This window comes from Amblyraja radiata, chromosome 22 (genome assembly GCF_010909765.2).
Source record: "Amblyraja radiata isolate CabotCenter1 chromosome 22, sAmbRad1.1.pri, whole genome shotgun sequence".
Classification (NCBI taxonomy): Eukaryota; Metazoa; Chordata; class Chondrichthyes; order Rajiformes; family Rajidae; genus Amblyraja; species Amblyraja radiata.
Genome location: NC_045977.1, coordinates 33,953 through 54,352, shown reverse-complemented (window position 1 = coordinate 54,352; position 20,400 = coordinate 33,953). Strand labels below are relative to the sequence as shown.

At 47.4% G+C, this 20,400-nt stretch overlaps 1 protein-coding gene across 1 annotated transcript; it reads left to right on the top strand.

The window, feature by feature from the left end:
• The first annotated feature begins 7,637 nt into the window (after positions 1–7,637).
• LOC116985495 (SUN domain-containing protein 1-like) lies at positions 7,638–18,888 on the top strand. Its single transcript, XM_033040259.1, has 4 exons — positions 7,638–7,718; positions 12,947–13,114; positions 13,961–14,052; positions 18,770–18,888. Exons 1-4 carry the CDS (start codon positions 7,701–7,703, stop codon positions 18,810–18,812), a joined length of 321 nt encoding a protein of 106 aa, XP_032896150.1. The 5' UTR covers positions 7,638–7,700; the 3' UTR covers positions 18,813–18,888.
• The last annotated feature ends 1,512 nt before the right edge of the window (positions 18,889–20,400 follow it).

The window sequence follows — 20,400 nt, the reverse complement described above, 5'->3', positions numbered from 1 at the left end:
CACTCAGTGGTCTGATAACATTAGTCAAATAAAATCCCACAATTGATGCCTACTGACCTTCAAATCACACAGCTGTGTTAAATACTGACTATGGCACTCCCAACCATGTGAGAATGTCTCGAGCATTACCCTGCTGTGTAGTCACATCAAACTAAAAATTGTTCTGAAACAAGCTAGCTTTGTTTGCATTTTTCCAATGCAAATCCTGAACAATTTAGCACTAATCAGAAATAAGCAATTGCTTCACTGGAACACTAACATTAATGTACAGTACAGGGCCGTGGACCTGCAGCAGCCTGGGGCTTACCTGGGCTTAACATGGATCATGGGCACTCCAGTACTGTCAGCATGTGGACTTTGGACTTTTTGTTTTGTAAATGGCACCAAAATATGGTGGACTGTGCATTTGTGGGTTGTGCAAAAAAAAAATGTCACTGTGTTGTACACACATTACAATAAAGAACAATTGAACCATTGATGCATTCTTAACCATCAACAGTGATCACATTGATCTACATTTCTAACGGAGAAAGCAATAAATAAATTGTCCAGTGCAAGGTATCTTGAACAGTTGTAAACTTTGATTAAGGTTAGAATATTGAGTGGATAGATGTTCTATATTAGGATATAGATATTCTATATACATAGGAAACATGTAAAATACAGAATATATATATATATATATATATTCTGTATATTATTATTTTGTCCCACAATTATTATAAAGATATATATAAGTGTGTGTATATGTATATAATATATATATATATATATACACACACACACACACACTCACACCATGAATACCACAAATACCATGCGCGCACACACACACATATATATATATATATATATATATATACACACACACACACACACACACACACACACACACACACACACACACACACACACACACACACACACACACACAGTGTATATATATATATGTGTGTATATATATATATATATCTATCTATATTACTAAAACTCTGTTCTTAACCGGTTTTGGCGATCTGTGCTGCAATTTCCGAGAGAACGCCGCCACCTACGGCCGTCATTTTTGGCCACCTTGCTCAGAGCCCCCCTCCGCCGCATGTTTGCTGAGGATTTTTCCCATCGATTAAATATGACAGAGATATTAATGCTTTTACAAAATTCCCCATTCTCTCTGCTGCCCCTGCTGGAGGGAGGGGGAGGGACTATAAAACCAGGAAGTGGTGTGCCTCAATCAGTCTCTGCAAGTGGTGTGCCTCAATCAGAGCTCTGAATGACACTGAACAAATGTCTCCACAGCTGTGAGTACCCATAATATGGTTTGAAAATGAATATATGGTTAGTTGGAAGTAAAAAAGCACTGCCTGCAAATGGTTGTTTGGGTTGGGTTGAAGTAAAAAGGCACTCTCTCTCTCCCCCCCCCCCCCCCCCCCCCCCCCCCCCCCCCACCTCTCTCTCCCCCCACCTCTCTCTTTCTCTCTCTCTCCCCCCTGTCTCTCTCACTCTCCCCTCCTCTCTCCCCCCTGTCTCTCTCACTCTCCCCTCCTCTCCCCCCCTCCTCTTCCCCCTCTCCTCTCTCCCCCTCTCCTCCCCCTCCCCCTCCTCTCTCCCCCTCCCCTTCCCCCTCCCCTCTCTCCCCGCCTCCTCTCTCCCCGCCTCCTCTCTCCCCCCTCCTCTCTCTCCCCCCTCTCTCTCCCCCCTCCTCTCTCCTCCCCCGCCGCTCTCCCCCCCTCCTCTCTCTCTCCCTCCCTCTCTCCCCCCTCCTCTCTCCCCCCTCCTCTCTCTCCCCACTCCTCGCTCTCCCCGCCTCCTCCCTCCCCCCTCCTCTCTCTCCCCCTCCTCTCCTCTCCCCCTCCTCATCTCCCCCCACCTCTCCTCCCTCTCCTCCCCCCTCCTCTCTCTCCCCCCCTCCTCTCCCCCCTCCCCCCCCCCTCTCCCCTCCCTCCCCCCCCTCTCCTCTCCCCTCCCCTCCTCTCCCTCCCCCCCCTCTCCCCTCCCCTCCCCTCCCTCCCTCCTCTCCTCCCTCCTCCTCCCTCCCTCTCCCCTCTCCCTCCCCCCCCTCCTCTCTCCCCCCTCCCTCTCCCTCCCTCTCCTCTCCCCCCCCCTCCTCTCCTCCCCCTCTCCCTCCCCCTCCCTCCCCTCCTCTCCCCCCCCTCCTCTCCTCCCCCTCCTCCCCTCCCTCCTCCTCTCCTCCCCCTCCTCCCTCTTCCCCTCCCTCCCCCCTCCCCTCCCCCCACCTCCCCTCCCCCCCTCCACCCTCCCCCCCCCTCCTTGCCCCCACCTCTCCCCCTCCCCACACCTCCCCCCCCTCTCAGCACACCCTCTCTCTCCCCCCCCCCCTCTCCCTCCCCCTCTCCCCCCTCCCTCCCCCCCCTCCAGCCTTACACCCTAAACCCCCCTCCCCTCCACACCCCCTACCCTCTTCCCTCCACCCTCCCTCCCCCTCCCTGCTCCCCACCTCTCCCCCTCACCCCCTCTCAGCACCCCCCCTCTCTCCCCTTCACTCTCACCCTCTCCCTCTCCTCCCCTCCTCCCCACCTTTCCCCCTCACCCACCCTCCCTCTTCTCCTCCTCCCCACCCCCTCCCCCTCTTGCCCCTCTCTCTGTGTCTCTCTCTCTTCCTGTCTCTGCCCCTTCTCTCTCTGCCCTCACTCTCTACCCCCCCCCCCCCCTCTAGATGTGACTGCAAGTTGGAGGCTATGTGTCAGTAGATAGGGTGGTTATGGGGTAAAAGGAGCAAATTAATAATATTAATATAATATCAAGGTGGGTAATTAGCGTGAGTGCGGGGGGGGGGGTGGATAGTTAGTGTGTGTGACGTTGCATGCCACCTCCCCCCCACAACCGCACGTTGGGGGAACAGACCCAACGGGTCTGCACTTGGTCTAGTATATCACTAAATCTTTGATCTTGACCGCTTTTGGCCTACTGTGCTGCGATTTCCGACAGAACGCCGCCACCCACGGCCGTCATTTTTGGCCACCTCGCCCAGAGCCTCCCTCCGCCTTACGGGGGCGGAGGATTTTTCCCATCGATGACAAATCAGAGAGATATTAATCTTTTTTTTAAATTCACCATTCTCTCTGCTGCCCCTGCTGGAGGGAGGGAGGGGGAGGGACTATAAAACCAGGAAGTGGTGTGCCTCACTCACTCCCTGCAAGATGGATGAAGCCAAGGGTCACGTCTCTCTGAGCTCTGAATAACACTGAACAAATGTCTACACAACTGTGAGTACCCTTAATGTGATTTGAAAATGAAAATATGGTTTGTTTGAAGTAAAAAGGCACTGCCTGCAAATGGTTGTTTGGATGCTTTGGCTTGAAGTCTAGGTGACGTGACGTCAGGTCTAGGTCACGGGCGGTCACCACGGTCACGGGCACGGGCCATGGACGGAAGCCTCTGTATGGCTATTATAATGCTGCGTTCCATTGTACTCGGAACTCGGGACTTTCCCACTTCCGACTAGGAAAAGTGCGACTCTGACAGAGACACAGCGCACAGGTTGAATTTATGAATGAAAGTATGACAGTTCTGTGACAGAACTGTCATACTTTCATTCATAAAATAAACAGAACTTCTGTCACTATCGAAGTTGATACGTGTCATTGCGCATTTCTAAGTGGGCATACGGAAATGCTGGAGCTTTCTTAGTGGGTATACGGCGTATACCTGCGTATCACGTAGACTACACCTCTGGTATAAATACAGCTGTTCTGTGGAGGCCTCAGAGGTTTGTTAGAGAATATTAGTGAACAAACAGCACCATGAATAATAATAAAATCAAAGAACTTCAAAAGGAACAAGGTGAGGATTAAGGAGGGGAAAGAAGCCTATAGGCTCAAACTAGAACGACAGCTGCAGCAAGATGGTGTGAAGCAGGTATGGGCTGGAATGTGAAAGATCACTGGCATGAAGCAGAAGGGCGGTACACTGCCTGATGGTGAACAGAGTCTGGCTGATGATCTGAACAGATTTTTCAACAGATTTGACTGCCCCACACCACCCCAGCCTCCCCCACCTGGTCTGCTGACCATTGCTGCTTCCTCTCCACCCCCCCCCCCTCCCTCTCTCCAACACTCGTGAGATGTCACCTGCACGGAGTCCCCTCTTCCCACCTCCTACTCCACCAGTAGCCCCACCTATGACTCTCCATACTGCTCAGGTCAAGATGATGCTGGACCAACTGAAGCCAGGGAAAGCAGTGGGGCCTGATGACACCAGCCCAAGGCTACTGAAGACTTGCTCTTCAGAGCTGTGTGGTATCCTAACACACCTGTTCAACCTGAGCTTGTGTCTACAGAAGGTCCCAAGGCTGTGGAAAACATCTTGCCTGGTACCTGTCCCAAAGAAGACCCATCCCACTCTCCACAATGACTACAGACCAGTAGCGCTCACCTCACATATTATGAAGACATTTGAGAGACTTGTCCTCTCCTACATCAGGACTAGTGTGTCAACTCAAATGGATCCTTTACAGTTTGCATATCAGCCCAACATCAGTGTCGATGATGCCCTTATTTACATGCTGCAGAGGGCGTACACACATCTGGACATCCCTGATGCATCTGTAAGGATTACATTCTTTGACTTCTCAAGCGCCTTTAACACAATTCAGCCCCGACTGCTGGGGGAGAAGATGGAGAAGATGAAGGTGGATCCATTACTGGTACTGTGGTTGTTTGGATTACCTTTTCCTCAGACCACAGTACGTACGCCTACAGAACAATGTCTCAAGCACCATCCTGATTCGCGGGATTGTCGCGCCTCAATGCGACCACGAGGTGGCGTAATTAGCGTGCCAAGGACACGCAAGTGGGGCAGAGGCTTGAACTACACACAATCCCCAGGCAGAAAGAGCAGTGAGACTTGCAGCTTTGTGGCTGTGGTTGGGAGGTGTTGGCCAGAGCTGCCACCCAGGGACAAGGCAGCGTTTAATTCCACACCCGAGAGGCGTCGCACACACACACACACAGAGAAGGTTCACCAGACTGATTCCTGGGGTTCCGGGTCTATCCAGGACTTCATGAAGAAAGACTGGATAGACTCGGCTTGAACACGCTAGAATTTAGAAGATTGAAGGGGGATCTTATAGAAACTTACAAAATTCTTAAGGGGTTGGACACAGGAAGATTATTCCCGATGTTGGAGAAGTCCAGATCTAGGGGTCACAGTTTAAGGATAAGAGGGAAGTCTTTTGGGACCGAGATGAGAAAATCATTTTTTACACAGAGAGTGGTGAATCTGTGGAATTCTCTGCCACAGAAGGTAGTTGAGGCCAGTTCATTGGCTATATTTAAGAGGGAGTTAGATGTGGCCCTTGTGGCTAAAGGGATCAGGGGGTATGGAGAGAAGGCAGGTATGGATACTGAGTTGGATGATCAGCCATGATCATATCGAATGGCGGTGCAGGCTCGAAGGGCCGAATGGCCTACTCCTGCACCTATTTGCTATGTTTCTATGAAACTGCCTCCACCACTTCCCCTGGAAGCTCATTCCACACAGCTACCACTCTCTGAGTAAAAAAGTTCCCCCTCATGTTCCCCTAAACTTCTGTCCCTTAATTCTGAAGTCATGTCCTCTTGTTTGAATCTTCCCTACTCTCAATGGGAAAAGCTTGTCCATGTCCAAATCCGAAACATGATCCATTCCTTCTCTCCAGTGATGCTGCCTGTCCTGCTGAGTTACTCCAGCATTTTGTCTTTTTTTCTTATAATATTATAACCACTCAAACACTCTACCTGCTGCAGTTCCTGGCGACTCTCTCGTTGCAACCTTTCTTCTGCAGTCCTGCCAATGTTGTAAACCTTTCTTGTGTCTCTCCAGTGCACTCCCATCAATCTTGTAGGGAGGAAACCAGAATCCACACAATAGTACAGGTACGGCTGAGCTAACGTTTTCCACAGTTCCAAGATGCCTGTCCCACTACCTTCAAAGACACATGAACAAGCTCTCCAAAGATAGACACAAAATGCTGGAGTAATCTCTGGAGCATTAGATGCTGTCTAGTCCGCTGAGTAACTCCAGCATTTTGTGTCTTATCTTCAGTGTAAACCAGCATCTGCATTTCCTTCCTACACAACAAACTCTCCAAGATCTTTCTGTTCCCCACCACGGTTCAGTATCCTTTCAACTATAATGTATTCCCTTGCCTTGTCTCTCTCGCCAAAGGATCAACAATTGTAAAATAATGTATTTTTTAGGATGACAAAGATACTGCTTTGCATTGATTTCAATGTTTACAAGGAGGAGCACTGACTATCCTGCTCTAGTGTGTTTAGGAGACGGCGTTGCTCCCACTTGTCCACAAGCTGCTCTTTGGTTCATCACAAGACAGCACAGGGGAACCTCTGACATCACAGCTGGTACCTCGCAAGGAACTTGAGGCCCTCCTTGCTGGCATGGAGAAGAAGATCCTCTCAGATGCTTCACTATATCCTGGTCCGGCAATGGAGGCACACTCGGCAGCTTTCAGAGCAGGGATTATTAAGGTACAAGCATGCAAGCAGCCAGTGGCTCTAACTCTGCAACAGACTATTGTAGTTCTGGACAGTAATTTATTCATAATATATACAGTTAATGAAATTGGGGCATGTCTTGCTCTACGTTCCATCAATTCAGCACTTTCGCTTGCAATGTGTCAATGAGCACCACATCCTTAAACAGTGCTCCCATGAAGTGTTTGAGAGTCCCTCAGTGTCTAGTGGTGGCTGGACCTTAGACCAAGGCCACTTCCCACAGCCTCTGCGGTGACTGCACTGAGTTTCAGTGTGTCCCTCGCACCACATACTCTCGAACCACGGAATGTGCCAGTCGGTAGCAATTCATTTACCAACATCTTATGCAGGAAGATCAATTTTTGTTTAGACGAAAGAGAGTCTTCCGCTGAGATAATGATCTTCCAGCAGCAGTTGACATGTATCTTGTTGTGCGTCCCTGTGAACAGCTCATAGATCACTGATGCACAACTGCTCAGGATGAACCATGACAAGAGCCCTTGCATTCTTCTCCTGACATTCCTGTCAAACACCCAGTGCATAAGGAGGTGAATATTGTCCACACCACAACCACCTCAATGGCAGCGTGCAGTGGGGTGCTTTTCTGACCGAGCAGGCAGGATCTGACTGGGAGAGCTCCTCACATTACTGTTGGTGAGTTCCTCGATCTGCTTGTGGAGCCATCTGATGGGATCCATCGAGTCCTTCTCCCACAGTGCCTGGAGCTTGTTCTACCTTGATCACTTGTGGTCACAGGTAGTTTTCTTCAGGAACCTTTCTGTGAAGGACAGGTAGTAAAGCAATGTCAAACTGAATGGAACATTGCTACACTAGTCCCACCTGTCTGCGTTTGCCCCATATCCCTCCAAACCTGTCCTATCCATGTCAATGTACTTTAATAATTATTGCCCTGATCACATAATCCTGCCGCCTTCTATGCAGTACACTTGGGCTCTCCATTGCTCACTTTTATTAGAACTTGCTAATTCCAGATTATGGGGATGGATAAGAGGGATCATTTTGTGGGAACTGTTGAAGGGAGCATTGCCGTCTGGTTTCTGTATGTGTGTGTGTGGGCTCTACACTCTATTGCACTCTACTGTCCCCTTATCCCACATTATTGTTATTTTCTCCTTTGGTAGGAAGTGAAAAGCATTGTGGAGCGAGCCCTGAAACTGTACAGCGCTGACAGGGTTGGATTGGTGGATTATGCACTGGAATCTGCTGGTAAGTATCAGACAAAAGCCCGGGCCAAGTAAAACTCTGAATGTAACAGACTGAAAGGGTGTTGTGTGGGCTGGCACTTTAGACATGTTTGACTTGCTCCTGTGGAATGGGGTGTTCTTTCACACTGGGCGATACGTCCTGAATAGGCAAGTACAAATCTATGTTCACAGTGCAGGTTTCCCCAGAGCTGCTGAGGTTCACACTGCTGAATGTTAATTTAACTTGTAACTGCTTGATGTTGTGCCAGTCACAACTCATTTAAAGGCCGAGCCATCGGTGGGATGGCCTTGCCCTGGGGCACCATCGGCCATCTTCATTCTGTCCACTGCTCCAACCTGCAAACACATTGGTTAAACTCTTGTGCACTCTCTCTGAAGCTTCATGCCTTTCTGAGGGCAAGGCAGCCAGGACCTGTGTTTTACAAAGTTCCCCCATCACATCTTTGGTCTTGTAACCTGAGCTGTTATTTATATACAGGAGTTTTTAAACTTCCTTCTTTCAGTAAACTAGGCACATATATCACCCACATGTGTAAGAAGGATGTGAAGGTCTGATGAAGGGTCTCGACTGGAAACGTCACCCATTCCAGAGACACTGTTGTTTCTTCACTCCTTATAGAATTGTGCCCTCTAGTTGCCTTATTCCTCCTCCCAAAATGAAATATTTCACATTTGAATTATAGCTGTAACCAGCCTGTTCAAACCCTATTCTGTATTTGCCTCCAATTACATTCATATCCCTAGTTCACAGTTTCATCTGTAAATCTGGAACTTCAAGTCATTTAATGTTATTAGGTGGAAGAAAAGGTGGATCTTATTCTGCCCTCTGGCCAATTTTACAACTTACAATTAACCTACAAACCTGTACATCTTTGGAGTGTGGGAGGAAACCAGAGCACCCGGAGAATGCGGTCACAGGGAAACATAGAAAATAGGTGCAGGAGTAGGCCATTCAATATGATCATGACTGATCATCCAACTCGGTATCCTGTACCTGCTTTCTCTCCATACCCCCTGATAACTTTAGCCACAAGGGCCACATCTAACTCCCTCTTCAATTTAGCCAATGAACTGGCCTCAACTCAAGTTCAAGTGAGTTTATTGTCATGTGTCCCTGTATAGGACAATGAAATTCTTGCTTTGCTTAAGCACACAGAAACATAGTAAGGCATTTACTACAGTACAGATAAATGTGTCCATATACCATGATATAAATATATACACACATGAATAAATAAACTGCAAATAAAGTGCAAATAACAGAAAGTGGTTGTTAATAATCAGAGTTTTGTCCGAGCCAGGTTTAATAGCCTGATGGCTGAGGGGAAGTAGCTATTCCTGAACCTGGTTGTTGCAGTCTTCAGGCTCCTGTACCTTCTACCTGAAGGTAGCAGGGAGATGAGTGTGTGGCCAGGGTGGTGTGGGTCTTTGATGATACTGCCAGCCTTTTTGAGGCAGCGACTGCGATAAATCCCCTCGATGGAAGGAAGGTCAGAGCCGATGATGGACTGGGCAGTGTTTACTACTTTTTGTAGTCTTTTCCTCTCCAGGGCGCTCAAATTGCCGAACCAAGCCACGATGCAACCGGTCAGCATGCTCTCGACTGTGCACCTGTAGAAGTTAGAGAGAGTCTTCCTTGACAATCCGACTCTCCGTAAACTTCTCAGGAAGTAGAGGCGCTGATGTGCTTTTTTGATGATTGCATTAGTGTTCTCGGACCAGGAAAGATCTTCAGAGATGTGCACGCCCAGGAATTTGAAGCTCTTGACCCTTTCAACCATCGACCCGTTGATATAAATGGGGCTGTGGGTCCCCCTCCTACTCCTTCCAAAGTCCACAATCAGTTCCTTGGTTTTGCTGGTGTTGAGGGCCAGGTTATTGCGCTGGAACCATATGGACAGTTGCTCGATCTCTCTTCTATATTCTGACTCATCCCCATCAGTGATACGCCTCACAATGGTGGTGTCATCAGCGAACCTGATGATGGAGTTCGCACTGTGGTTCGCTACGCAGTCATGGGTATAGAGTGAGTACAGCAGGGGGCTGAGCACGCAGCCTTGAGGTGCTCCCGTGCTGATTGTTATCGAGGCTGACACATTTCCACCAATACGAACAGACTGTGGTCTGTGGACGAGGAAGTCGAGGATCCAGTTGCAGAGGGATGCGCAGAGACCCAGTTCTGCGAGTTTGGTAACCAGTTTGGAGGGGATGATTGTGTTAAATGCCGAGCTGTAATCAATGAATAACAGCCTGACATATGAGTTTTTGTTGTCCAAGTGGTCCAGTGCGGAGTGGAGGGCTAGCGAGATCGCATCCACCGTTGATCTGTTGTGGCGGTACGCGAACTGCAGTGGGTCCAGGTTTTTGTCGAGGTAGGAGTTGATTTGCTCCATAATCAACCTCTCAAAGCACTTCATCACCACCGGCGTTAGTGCCACTGGTCGATAGTCATTGAGGCACGTCACCTTACTCTTCTTGGGCACCGGTATAATTGATGCCCTTTTAAAGCAGGTCGGGACCTCAGACCTCAGAAGTGAGAGGTTGAAAATGTCCGTAAAAACTCCCGCCAGTTGGTCCGCACAGGTTTTTAGAACACGACCGGGTATACCATCAGGACCAGGTGCTTTTTGTGGGTTCACCCCTCTGAAGGATTTCCTGACATCGGCCTCTGTGACTGAGACTGAAATGCCATCACAGCGAATGGGGAATCGGGAAGGCACATCAGTATTCTCCCTTCTGTGGCAGAGAATTCCAGAGATTCACCACTCTCTGTGTAAAAATGTTTCTCTCATCTCGGTCCTAAAAGATTTCCCCCATATCCATAAACTGTGACCCCCCTGTGACCTGAGAATGTACAAACTTCTTACAGACAGCACCCATAGTCAGGATCAAACCCAAGTCTCTGGTGCTGTCAGGCAGGAGGTCTACCGATCCGTCACTGCTGCCCTGGTTTAATTGCTCCCCTCTTCTGTTGGTTAGCCAGTTTTATTCCTTGAAGCAAAGTTTAAGTTGCAGAGAAAGTGAGAACAAAATAGATAGACTGGAGACCAGGAGACATTTGAGATGAACGTCGATACCAGCTGGATCGGTGAAGATGCAACTAGTGGCCGACGAATGAAATCTTAAACACTGTAGAAATGCAAGAAAAGAAGACAAGCTCATGGTTTGAAAGGTGGATAGAAGCTTGGTTCTTCTCAAGCTAACATTGGACTTAATTGGAATTGTGTAGAAAGCTGAGGGGGGGGGGGTATGTTTAAAGGAGATGTGTGAGGCAATTTTTTCTTGCACAGCTGTAGGTGTGTTGGCAGGGGAGGTGGTGGAAGCAGATACAATAGTAATATTTAAAAGATACATGTACAGACAGGGAGCAGACCATGTCCAGTCAGATGGATGAGTTAGGCTGACATCATGGTCGGTGCAGACACAGTGGGACCTGCAATGTAAAAAGATGTTCTACAATATATGAGAAATATATGTTCTACAATATAAATTGTCCTTTCTGGTAAGTCTCTAAACTAGGTCCAAAATCCAAATCTTTGCTGTCCCTTTAGGAAGAATCAGTGTTGTGTTGAAAGGAAGGGGGAGTAAGCAATGTGGCCCTTCAAGCCCACTCAACCCCTCAGTATGACCATAGCTGATCATCCAGATTGAGTCCCCAGTTGGGGGACTCCCCATACCTTTCTCTCCATACCTCTTGGTCCCTCTAGCTACAAGAACAATATTTAACTCATGAGTATATTCAACGATCTGATTTCAATTGCATTCCATGATAGAGAATTCCTCAGGTTCACCACTCTGGATGAAGAGATTTCTCCCCCTTTGAGTTCTACATGACCTCACCTTATCCTCGCACCGTGATCCTGGTCCTGAAACTCCCCAGCATCAGGAACATCTTACCTCCAATCTTTCCAGTCCTGTTACAACTTCTAAATGTAGGTTTCTATAAAATTATCATTCCTTCCAAACTCCAGTAACTATTGACCAGATTGCTCTTCATACGTCAGCCCTGCCATCCCTACAGTTAATCTGCTGCACTTCTGATGTGTTCTCTGCATAGCAAAAATATCCTTCCTTAAGGAAAAGTGGTCTCCTTCCATCTGCTTTAACCAAACTACGATGCTTTATGGTCCCCATTCCCATCACCTGGATGTAGATTGCCAGTGTGTTTGTCAAATCTTCAATTGAGTTCAGATTTTTAAAATCCGCTTCTGGAGTCATATAGCACAGAAACAGACCCTTTGTGCCCAACACGTCCACGTCAACCATCAACTAATCCCATTTGCCAGCATTTGCCTGTAGCTTACAGAGGTTCCTAAGTCCAAAGGGTTGAGGTTTGTAATTGGCGTGAGAGTATCTGTGTTGGGGGCAGTGTGTTAAAATGTCTCAGTAACTCCTGTTCTCTGCATTAACTTAATAATTGTCACACCATGAACCAAAAGCAGCAATGGGTTCTGCTGGAAAATTGTAGCGCGTTTTCTCATTGTGCAGGGTTGAGGTAAATTGGCAGAAAACATTGAGGGGTCGATACTGCAGATTCCTGCCATAGTAACCCCCATCCCCACAACCCATCCCTGTTCCCAAAATAACCCTTGACACCCGTTCTAATCAAGAAGTGGTCTATCTCTGCCTTAAAAATATCCACTGACGTGGCCTCCACAACCCTCTGTGGCAATGAAGTTCCTCCTCACCTCCTTTCTAAAGGCACACCCTTTAATTCTGATGCTGTGACCTCTGATCCTAGCCTCTCCCACCAGTGGAAACATCCTTTCCACATCCACTCTGTGCCTTTCATTATTCTGTAAATATCCTCGTATCCTCACGTGGATTGTGTCCAAAAATCCAAATCTTTGCTGTCCCTTTGGGAAGAATCAGTGTTCTGTTGAAAGGAAGCGGGATAATTGTGGGTAGAGAATTGTGGGCGGCACAGTGGTAGAGTTGTTGCCTTACAGCGCTTGTAGCGCCAGAGACCCCGGTTCGATCCCAACTGTGCGTGCTGTCTGTACGGAGTTTGTACGTTCTCCCCGTGACCTGCGTGGGTTTTCTCCTAGATGTTCGGTTTCCTCACACTCTCCAAAGACGTACAGGTTTGTAGGTTAATTGGCTTGGTAAATGTAAAACAAAATTGTCCTGAGTGTGTAGGATAGTGTTAATATTTCCTGTTTCCGCACTGTATCTCTAAACTAAACCGAGAATCTTTCCTAATGTTTTTGTTCTTGTTCTCTCTTGCAGCCGGTGGTTCATCCTGGGAACTGTTGGCCATTTAAAGACTCCCAATGCTTTGTTGTCATCGAGCTTGCTGTCTGGATCAGGCCTACAGCCTTTACCCTAGAGCACATTCCAAAATCCATTTCTCCGAGTGGATCAATTAGTAGTGCCCCTCAAGACTTCTCTGTTTATGTGAGTGAAACGTATAGAATATGAGTGTATATTTGGGGACCATGGTGTTTGTCTGGAGCATGTTGCTGAACATGGCAAGGCATTCTTAGACATTGGATTCCATGTTCAGGGTCCCGAGTGGTCTCACAATCCATGTCAATAACATTAACAAGTTCTGTTAAAAATGAGCAAATTCCATTTTACAGTCCAGAACAATGATCCCTCAAATAGAAGGCCCACTAATATAATCTTCAATCTTCCACGCTACACAAGTTGCTCATACTGGTGTTTGAACTGATTCTGGGTTTTCGCTGTCTTCACTGAGTTTTGTCACTTTATTGCACAATCCTCAACACTGCGAACCATAAAAGCTTCATACAGTGATTAAGCAACTTTACAACCAATAGATGAGATTAAAGTTAACACACCCTACACATACTAGAGGCAATTTTTATGCCAAGTGCTTTCCTGAGTGGGGGTGAACAATTCTTCACTGGTATTCTCTCAGGATTGAGGATGACTTGCTTCCCCTAGTTCTGTGGGTATAGAGGTGCCTGATGAGGCCCCTGTGGTGGGACACACTGATTCTACCACAGATGAGAGTTGATGCTACGCATGCAGGACATCGTTTCATTCTGTTTGATTGTGTACAGATTCACTTCATGTGCTAAATGAGGTGATTACATTTTTCCAATTGACTTTTAGGGAACTACTAGTTCTGTTTGAAATGAAATGACTTTATATATTCAACCAAGCTTTCTTCCAGGCAAGGGTGAAAGTCCTGCTTTCACCAGCTGGTGTAATTATTGGGGTGACTGGAGAGTAATTTTCTGTGTGCAAAGTTTGCTAATTTCTACCTGTTCACAGGGCTTGGATGATGAAAATAAAGCCGAAGATGTCCTATTGGACAGTACACGTATAATGAGGAAGGGGATTCAATCCAGACGTTTGAGGTGCAGGTATGGAAGTGCATACAGGATCATTGATTCTTTGTTGGAACAATCCTATAACCTTGGCCTTTTCCTGAAACCTTTTATTTTCCTTTGCCACAAATATTTATCTATCTTTTACAAAAATATATATGCGATGTAGTAACTGTTAACCAAAATCTGGCATGTGCCAATATTTGACACTGGTGTTTGAATCAGTGATTCTGAGTTCTGGTGCTGACTTCACCCATGTTTTAGTTTAGCTTGGAGAAACAGTGCTGTAGCAGGCCCTTAGTCTGCACCAACCAGCGACCCCCACACACTATCAATAGACAATAGGTGCAGGAGTAGGCCATTCGGCCCTTCAAGCCAGCACCGCCATTCAATGTGATCATGGCTGATCATCCACAATCAGTAACCCGTTCCTGCCTTCTCCCCATATCCCCTGACTCCGCTATCTTCAAGAGCTATCTAGCTCACTCTTGAAAGTTTCCAGAGAACCGCCCTCTGAGGCAGAGAATTCCACAGACTCATAAGACACACACGAGGGACAATTTACATTTATACCCTAACCTACAAACCTGTATTTGGTGTGGAAGGAAACCGAAGATCTCGGAGAAAACCTACTAGGGGGAATGTTTAAACTCTGGAACCCGGAGTTGTAAGGCAGCAACTCTACCGCTGCGCCTCCATGTCATCCTTTTCTCACTTAAAACATATTTGTTTTAGACAAAGGCTTTATAGAATGCCATCCTGATTCATTCCAGTAATGGAGATCAAGGTGGCAAATATCAATCACATGATACAGGAGCCACTAGTGAGTGAATGGGGATGAACTGGGGATGAAAGCTTGAAATTCTGGCACAATGCTGTTTTCATGCAGTGCCTTGAAATCCCTTTTACTCTGGAAACTGCAGTATTTCCTGTGATTGTCCCCGTTGTGCATCTGATGTGGTCTCCGCCTTGGTCTTTGCAGGATGTTGTCATTCTTTCTTCTTTTGGGGCATTTCCACAGACGTTCAACCAAGTTAATCATGTCCAGGATACTGCGTCATAAACAACATACGTTTTTGTGTTTCTTCCAACCATTTTACTGCATGATATTTCATCTGCATGTCCCTGCTCATTCATTTAACCTGTCATTATCCAAAGAAGCCTCTCCTAATCCCGTTCAGCTCACACAGCCACCCTGCTTTGGTTAGCAAACTTCCATACAATTTGATCCCTTCGTCCAAATTATTAATGGGACTTAGTTCGACACTTTCTGAAAGTCTAAATACACACCATCTTACTCCTGCTAGTTAAACCTTAAAATAAACTTTTATTTTTTTTTAGTTAAACATTAGTCATTGAAAATCAACTTGACTCTACCCAGCGAATTTATTCTAAGCATCATGTTACTACTTCTGTATTAATAGATTGCATTATTTCCCATAACTCTAAAAGACAGACTGACCTGTAACTTTCCATTTTTTTAATCTCCCTCCTTTCTGGAATTTGCTACCTTCTGTTTTGTGGGAAAAGTTTTACAATTTATGGAATTTTGACAGATGACAACCATCTTACAAAATATTAAGATGTAGTTTGTCCAGCCAAGGGGATTTATCATCATAATGGCCCTTTAACACGGTACGTTCATACAAAATCAAACTTGTGGTAAGCACAGAGAATGAACATAGCTGCTACGTCGGACCTCGGGGACGTCTCTTAGCAGCTCGTAACGCTAATGGCAGGTACTCGGGAAGACGCGTGAAGATTTTTCAACATGTTGAAAAATGTCCACGAGAGCCCCGAGCACTGACGAGCGGCCATTACTGTAAATCTCCGAGTTCGAATCGGGGCGAACTCGGGAGAGCACAAGGAATGAACTCGTACCGTGGGGCAGGGCCATTAGGAACATAGAAAATAGGTGCAGGAGTAGGCCATTCGGCCATTCGAGTCTGCACCGCCATTCAATATGATCATGGCTGATCATTCAACTCAGTATCCTGTCTCCATACCCCCTGATCATTTAGCCTCAAGGGCCACATCTAAGTCCCTCTTAAATATAGCCAATGAACTGGCCTCAACTACCTTCTGTGGCAGAAAATTCCAGAGATTCACCACTCTCTGTGTGAAAAATGTTTTTTCTTATCTCGGTCCGAAAAGATTTCTCCCTTATCCTTAAACTGTGACCCCTTGTTCTTCCTGCATCTAGCCTGTCCAACCCCTTAAGAATTTTGTAAGTTTCTATAAGATCCTCCCTCAATCTTCTAAATTCTAGCGAGTACAAACCGAGTCTATCCAGTCTTTCTTCATATGAATGTCCTGACATCCCAGGAATCAGTCTGGTGAACCTTCTCTGCACTCCCTCTATGGCAAGAATGTCTTTCCTCAGATTAGGAGACCAAAACAGTACACAATACTCCAGGTGTGGTCTCACCAAGACTCTGTACAACTGCAGTAGAACATCCCTGCTCCTATACTCAAATCCTTTTGCTATGAATGCTAACATACCATTCGCTTTCTTCACTGCCTGCTGCACCTGCATGCCTGCTTTCAATGACTGGTGTACCATGACACCCAGGTCTCGTTGCATCTCCCCTTTTCCTAATTGGCCACCATTCAGATAATAGGCTACTTTCCTGTTTTTGCTACCAAAGTGGATAACCTCACATTTATCCACATTATACTGCATCTGCCATGCATTTGCCCACTCACCCAGCCTATCCAAGTCACCTTGCAGCCTCCTAGCATCCTCCTCACAGCTAACACTGCCCCCCAGTTTTGTGTCATCCGCAAACTTGAAGATGTTGCATTCAATTCCCTCGTCCAAATCATTAATAGATATTGTAAATAGCTGGGGTCCCAGCACTGAGCCTTGCGGTACCCCACTAGTCACTGCCTGCCATTGTGAAAAGGACCAGTTTACTCCTACTCTTTGCTTCCTGTCTGCCAGCCAGTTCTCTATCCACATCAATACTGAACCCCCAATACTGTGTGCCTTAAATTTTATACTAATCTCTTATGTGGGACCTTGTCGAAAGCCTTTTGAAAGTCCAGATATAACACATCCACTAGTTCTCCCTTATCCACTCTACTAGTTACAACCTCGAAAAATTCTATGAGATTCGTCAGACATGATTTACCTTTCATAAATCCATGCTGACTTTGTCCAATGATTTCACCACTTTCCAAATGTGCTGCTATGCCATCTTTAATAACTGACTCTAGTTACTTTTTTTCCCCCAATGCTTTTTTGTTTACTAATGCTAATTTTAAAATATGGGGGGGACCCGGGGGACACAATTTTTTGGCGGCTGCACACACACACACACACACACACACGAATGGCTTCAGAGGCTTCGGCCGTGGGCCCTGTGGAGACCCGCTGTCAAAATAAACTTAATCGACAGGTGGCGGGGCGAGCACTTGGTGCTGGTGCTCGGTCTGTTCAGCAGCAAGGGTGAGATCAACATTAGACGAGGCGCTAGTGGGGGGAAAAAGACTCTGTATAGACAGCGCCCGCAGTCAGGATCTAAAGCCGTGTCCCTGGCGCTGAGACAGCAGCAACGTGTGGGCCGAGTGGCCTCTCTCTCTGTGTACCTGCCAGCAGCCGCAGCTGAAAGACCCCGTGAACGGGCAGATTCTGCCCTTAGAAAGCGGCTGATAAAGTCCGAATGACAAAACATTGGGGGGGGGGGGGTTTGACCCCCACCTCTCAAAGTATGGGGGGGGGGGGAGAGAACAACCCAAGATTTCCGCCCCTGCACCAAGGGATCAGGGACTGTCAGTAAGTTCTCTCACATGTGTCTTTTACTGAAAATTAAATATGTTTGGGTGAGTTTGTGCATTGTGTAAGAAGGAAATGCTGATGCTGCAGATGCTTTATGCCGAAGATGAACACAAAATGCAGGAGTAACTCAGTGGGACAGGCAGCATCTTTGGAGAGAAGGAATGGGAGGCGTTTCAGTTTGAGACCCTTCTTCAGACTTGTATTATCGCAAATATTGTATTGACTGGAACAAATGACAAGTTATAAATAGAAAATTGCAAATCTGCAGGTGATGGAGGACTGAAACACAATGCTAGAAATACTCGGGTCAGGCAGCAGGTGCGCAGAGATACTTTTTTTAATTGACCATTCATACAATCTGGTCGATGATAAACATATTTTCAGATGCAAAGATAGGAAAACCGAGGAGAGCTGGATCGGTGGCTGATCTACTTGAAGCATCTACATCAAACTTGCTGAACCAATCCAGATTACAGATTGTAGAATCAAGAACCAGCAGATGCTGGTTTACCGAGGAAAGACACAAAATGCTGGAGTAACTCAGCAGGTCAGGCAGGTGCAGGAATGTTGCCGACCCACTGAGTTACTCCAGCATTTTATCTTTCCAGAATAGACGTTTATTTTTCATGGCCACTTTATTCACAATTTGTAAGTTGCCACAAAGCAAGTCTGTGTAAGTAAGCTTGTTCTCTCCCCATCCACGGTGCTACATGAAGTAAAGCTGTTGCTCCCAGTATTTCCTGCTGTCATTTGAGATCCATGTTCCTCTCATACCTCAAAAACATCTACCTTGTCCATGATAAAAGGCTTGTTATCAATGCTGTATGTAATTGAATAGAATGTCCTGAAATCCATGATCAGCAGGATGTTTTAAGTCTGGTTTGTAGCTAATCCATCTTCTCTCCTGCCGACAGTACTTTAATACTGAAGCACAGGTTCCCTGATCTGTCCTCATGTTTTTTTGCTTTGTAGAATAAAGATGCTGCCGTTTACAAATTCATTGAACTGCGGGTGAATAGCAAGTGGGGCCATCCAGAATATACTTGCCTCTACCGGTTCCATGTCCACGGAGAAGCAGCGATGTGATTCTGGAGCTCAGCTGCCCCGCACTCTACAACACAAACAAACTCTACCTAATCTGGATTCAAAGTTGATTTTCCGCAACAATGTCAATTTCTGTCATAAATGTTTATAGTGTTTTAAATTATTTATAATTATTTTATCTTAAATATATTTAGAATGAAACATCCTTAATTTGAACATATTTTCATTTACGGCGGTGGTTGTGGGGGGAGGGAGGTGTATTGGTGGGGGTGTGAGGACGGTGGATAGGGGGCAGGTGGGGGGTTGAGGGGGTTTTGTGGGCTGGGGGATTGTGGGTGGATGGGGCTTGTGTGGGTGGGGAGGATGTGGGGGTCTGCGGTTGGGGAGGGGGTGTGGGGGGGAGAGGAGGGTGGTATGGGAGGTTGTGGGTGTGGGGGAGGGGGCTGTCGGGGAGGGGGTTGTAGTGGGCTTACTGGTTCCCGGCCCCGTCTCCGACCGCACTCCTGGCTCCAGGACCCGGCTCCGGACTCATGTTCTCCAGAGATGCTGCCTGACCCACTGAGTTACTCCAGCACTCTGTGAAACATCACCTATCCATGTTCTCCACAGATGCTGCCTGACCCACTGAGTTATTCCAGCACTCTGTGAAACGTCACCTATCCATGTTCTCCACAGATGCTGCCTGACCCGCTGAGTTACTCCAGCACTCTGTGAAACATCATCTATCCATGTTCTCCACAGATGCTGCCTGACCCGCTGAGTTACTCCAGCACTCTGTGAAACATCACCTATCCATGTTCTCCACAGATGCTGCCTGACCCAGAGTTACTCCAGCACTTTCTGTCTATTTTCCCTTCACCCATCTGCCCATGCCCACTCTCCCCCCTCCTTTCCTATGTTCCTTTCCACCCATAAACCTCTCTCTGCCTTTACATTTCACTCCTCTTTCAAATCTGCTCTACTTATCTGTCCTGTTTTTTGTTTGTAGGGGATATGGTCTTTTTAATGTGGGGGGTAGGTGTAAACTTTATTTCTAGGTCCCTACCTGGTCGGTGTGGCAGCCTTTTCTCCTGGCTGCCCGTTGACCCGTCCTCGTGGCCTACCTGCGGGCTTGGAGCGCCGTTTCCTGGCGGGAACCGCCCAGCACCTCGGCCTCGGCGGCGGCACAGCATTGGAGCGCTGGAGCGGAGCGGGCGATCCCTTGCCTGGGTCGCCGCGCTGGAGCTCTGGCGAGCTGGACCGCCGAGAGCAACAACTCCGGGCTGCGGGTCTGCGGAGCGTAGAGGCGGCAGTGTGGAGAGGCGGCGCCAACTTTATCAACGGGAGCCTGGGTGCTCCAAACCGGCGCGGCCTTGTCGGCTTCGGCAGCCGCGGGCTCCAACCAGGAAGCGGCCGTTCCAAGTGGCCCAGCCGCCAAAAGGACTCTCCCGACGTCGGGGCAAGACCACCCGGTGAGAACGGCCAGGAACATCGGGCCTCCGTAGAGGCAATTGCGGTGGCCTCAATAGGCCTGACTTTGGGGTGAACATGGGGTGGGGACTGGACATTGTGCCTTCCTC

Bases quoted from the DNA above. Each gene is read 5' to 3' on its own strand.
- LOC116985495 (XM_033040259.1), top strand. The intron at 13,115-13,960 runs GTGAGTGAAACG...ACCTGTTCACAG, and splicing joins CTCAAGACTTCTCTGTTTAT to GGCTTGGATGATGAAAATAA. The intron at 14,053-18,769 runs GTATGGAAGTGC...TTTGCTTTGTAG, and splicing joins TCCAGACGTTTGAGGTGCAG to AATAAAGATGCTGCCGTTTA.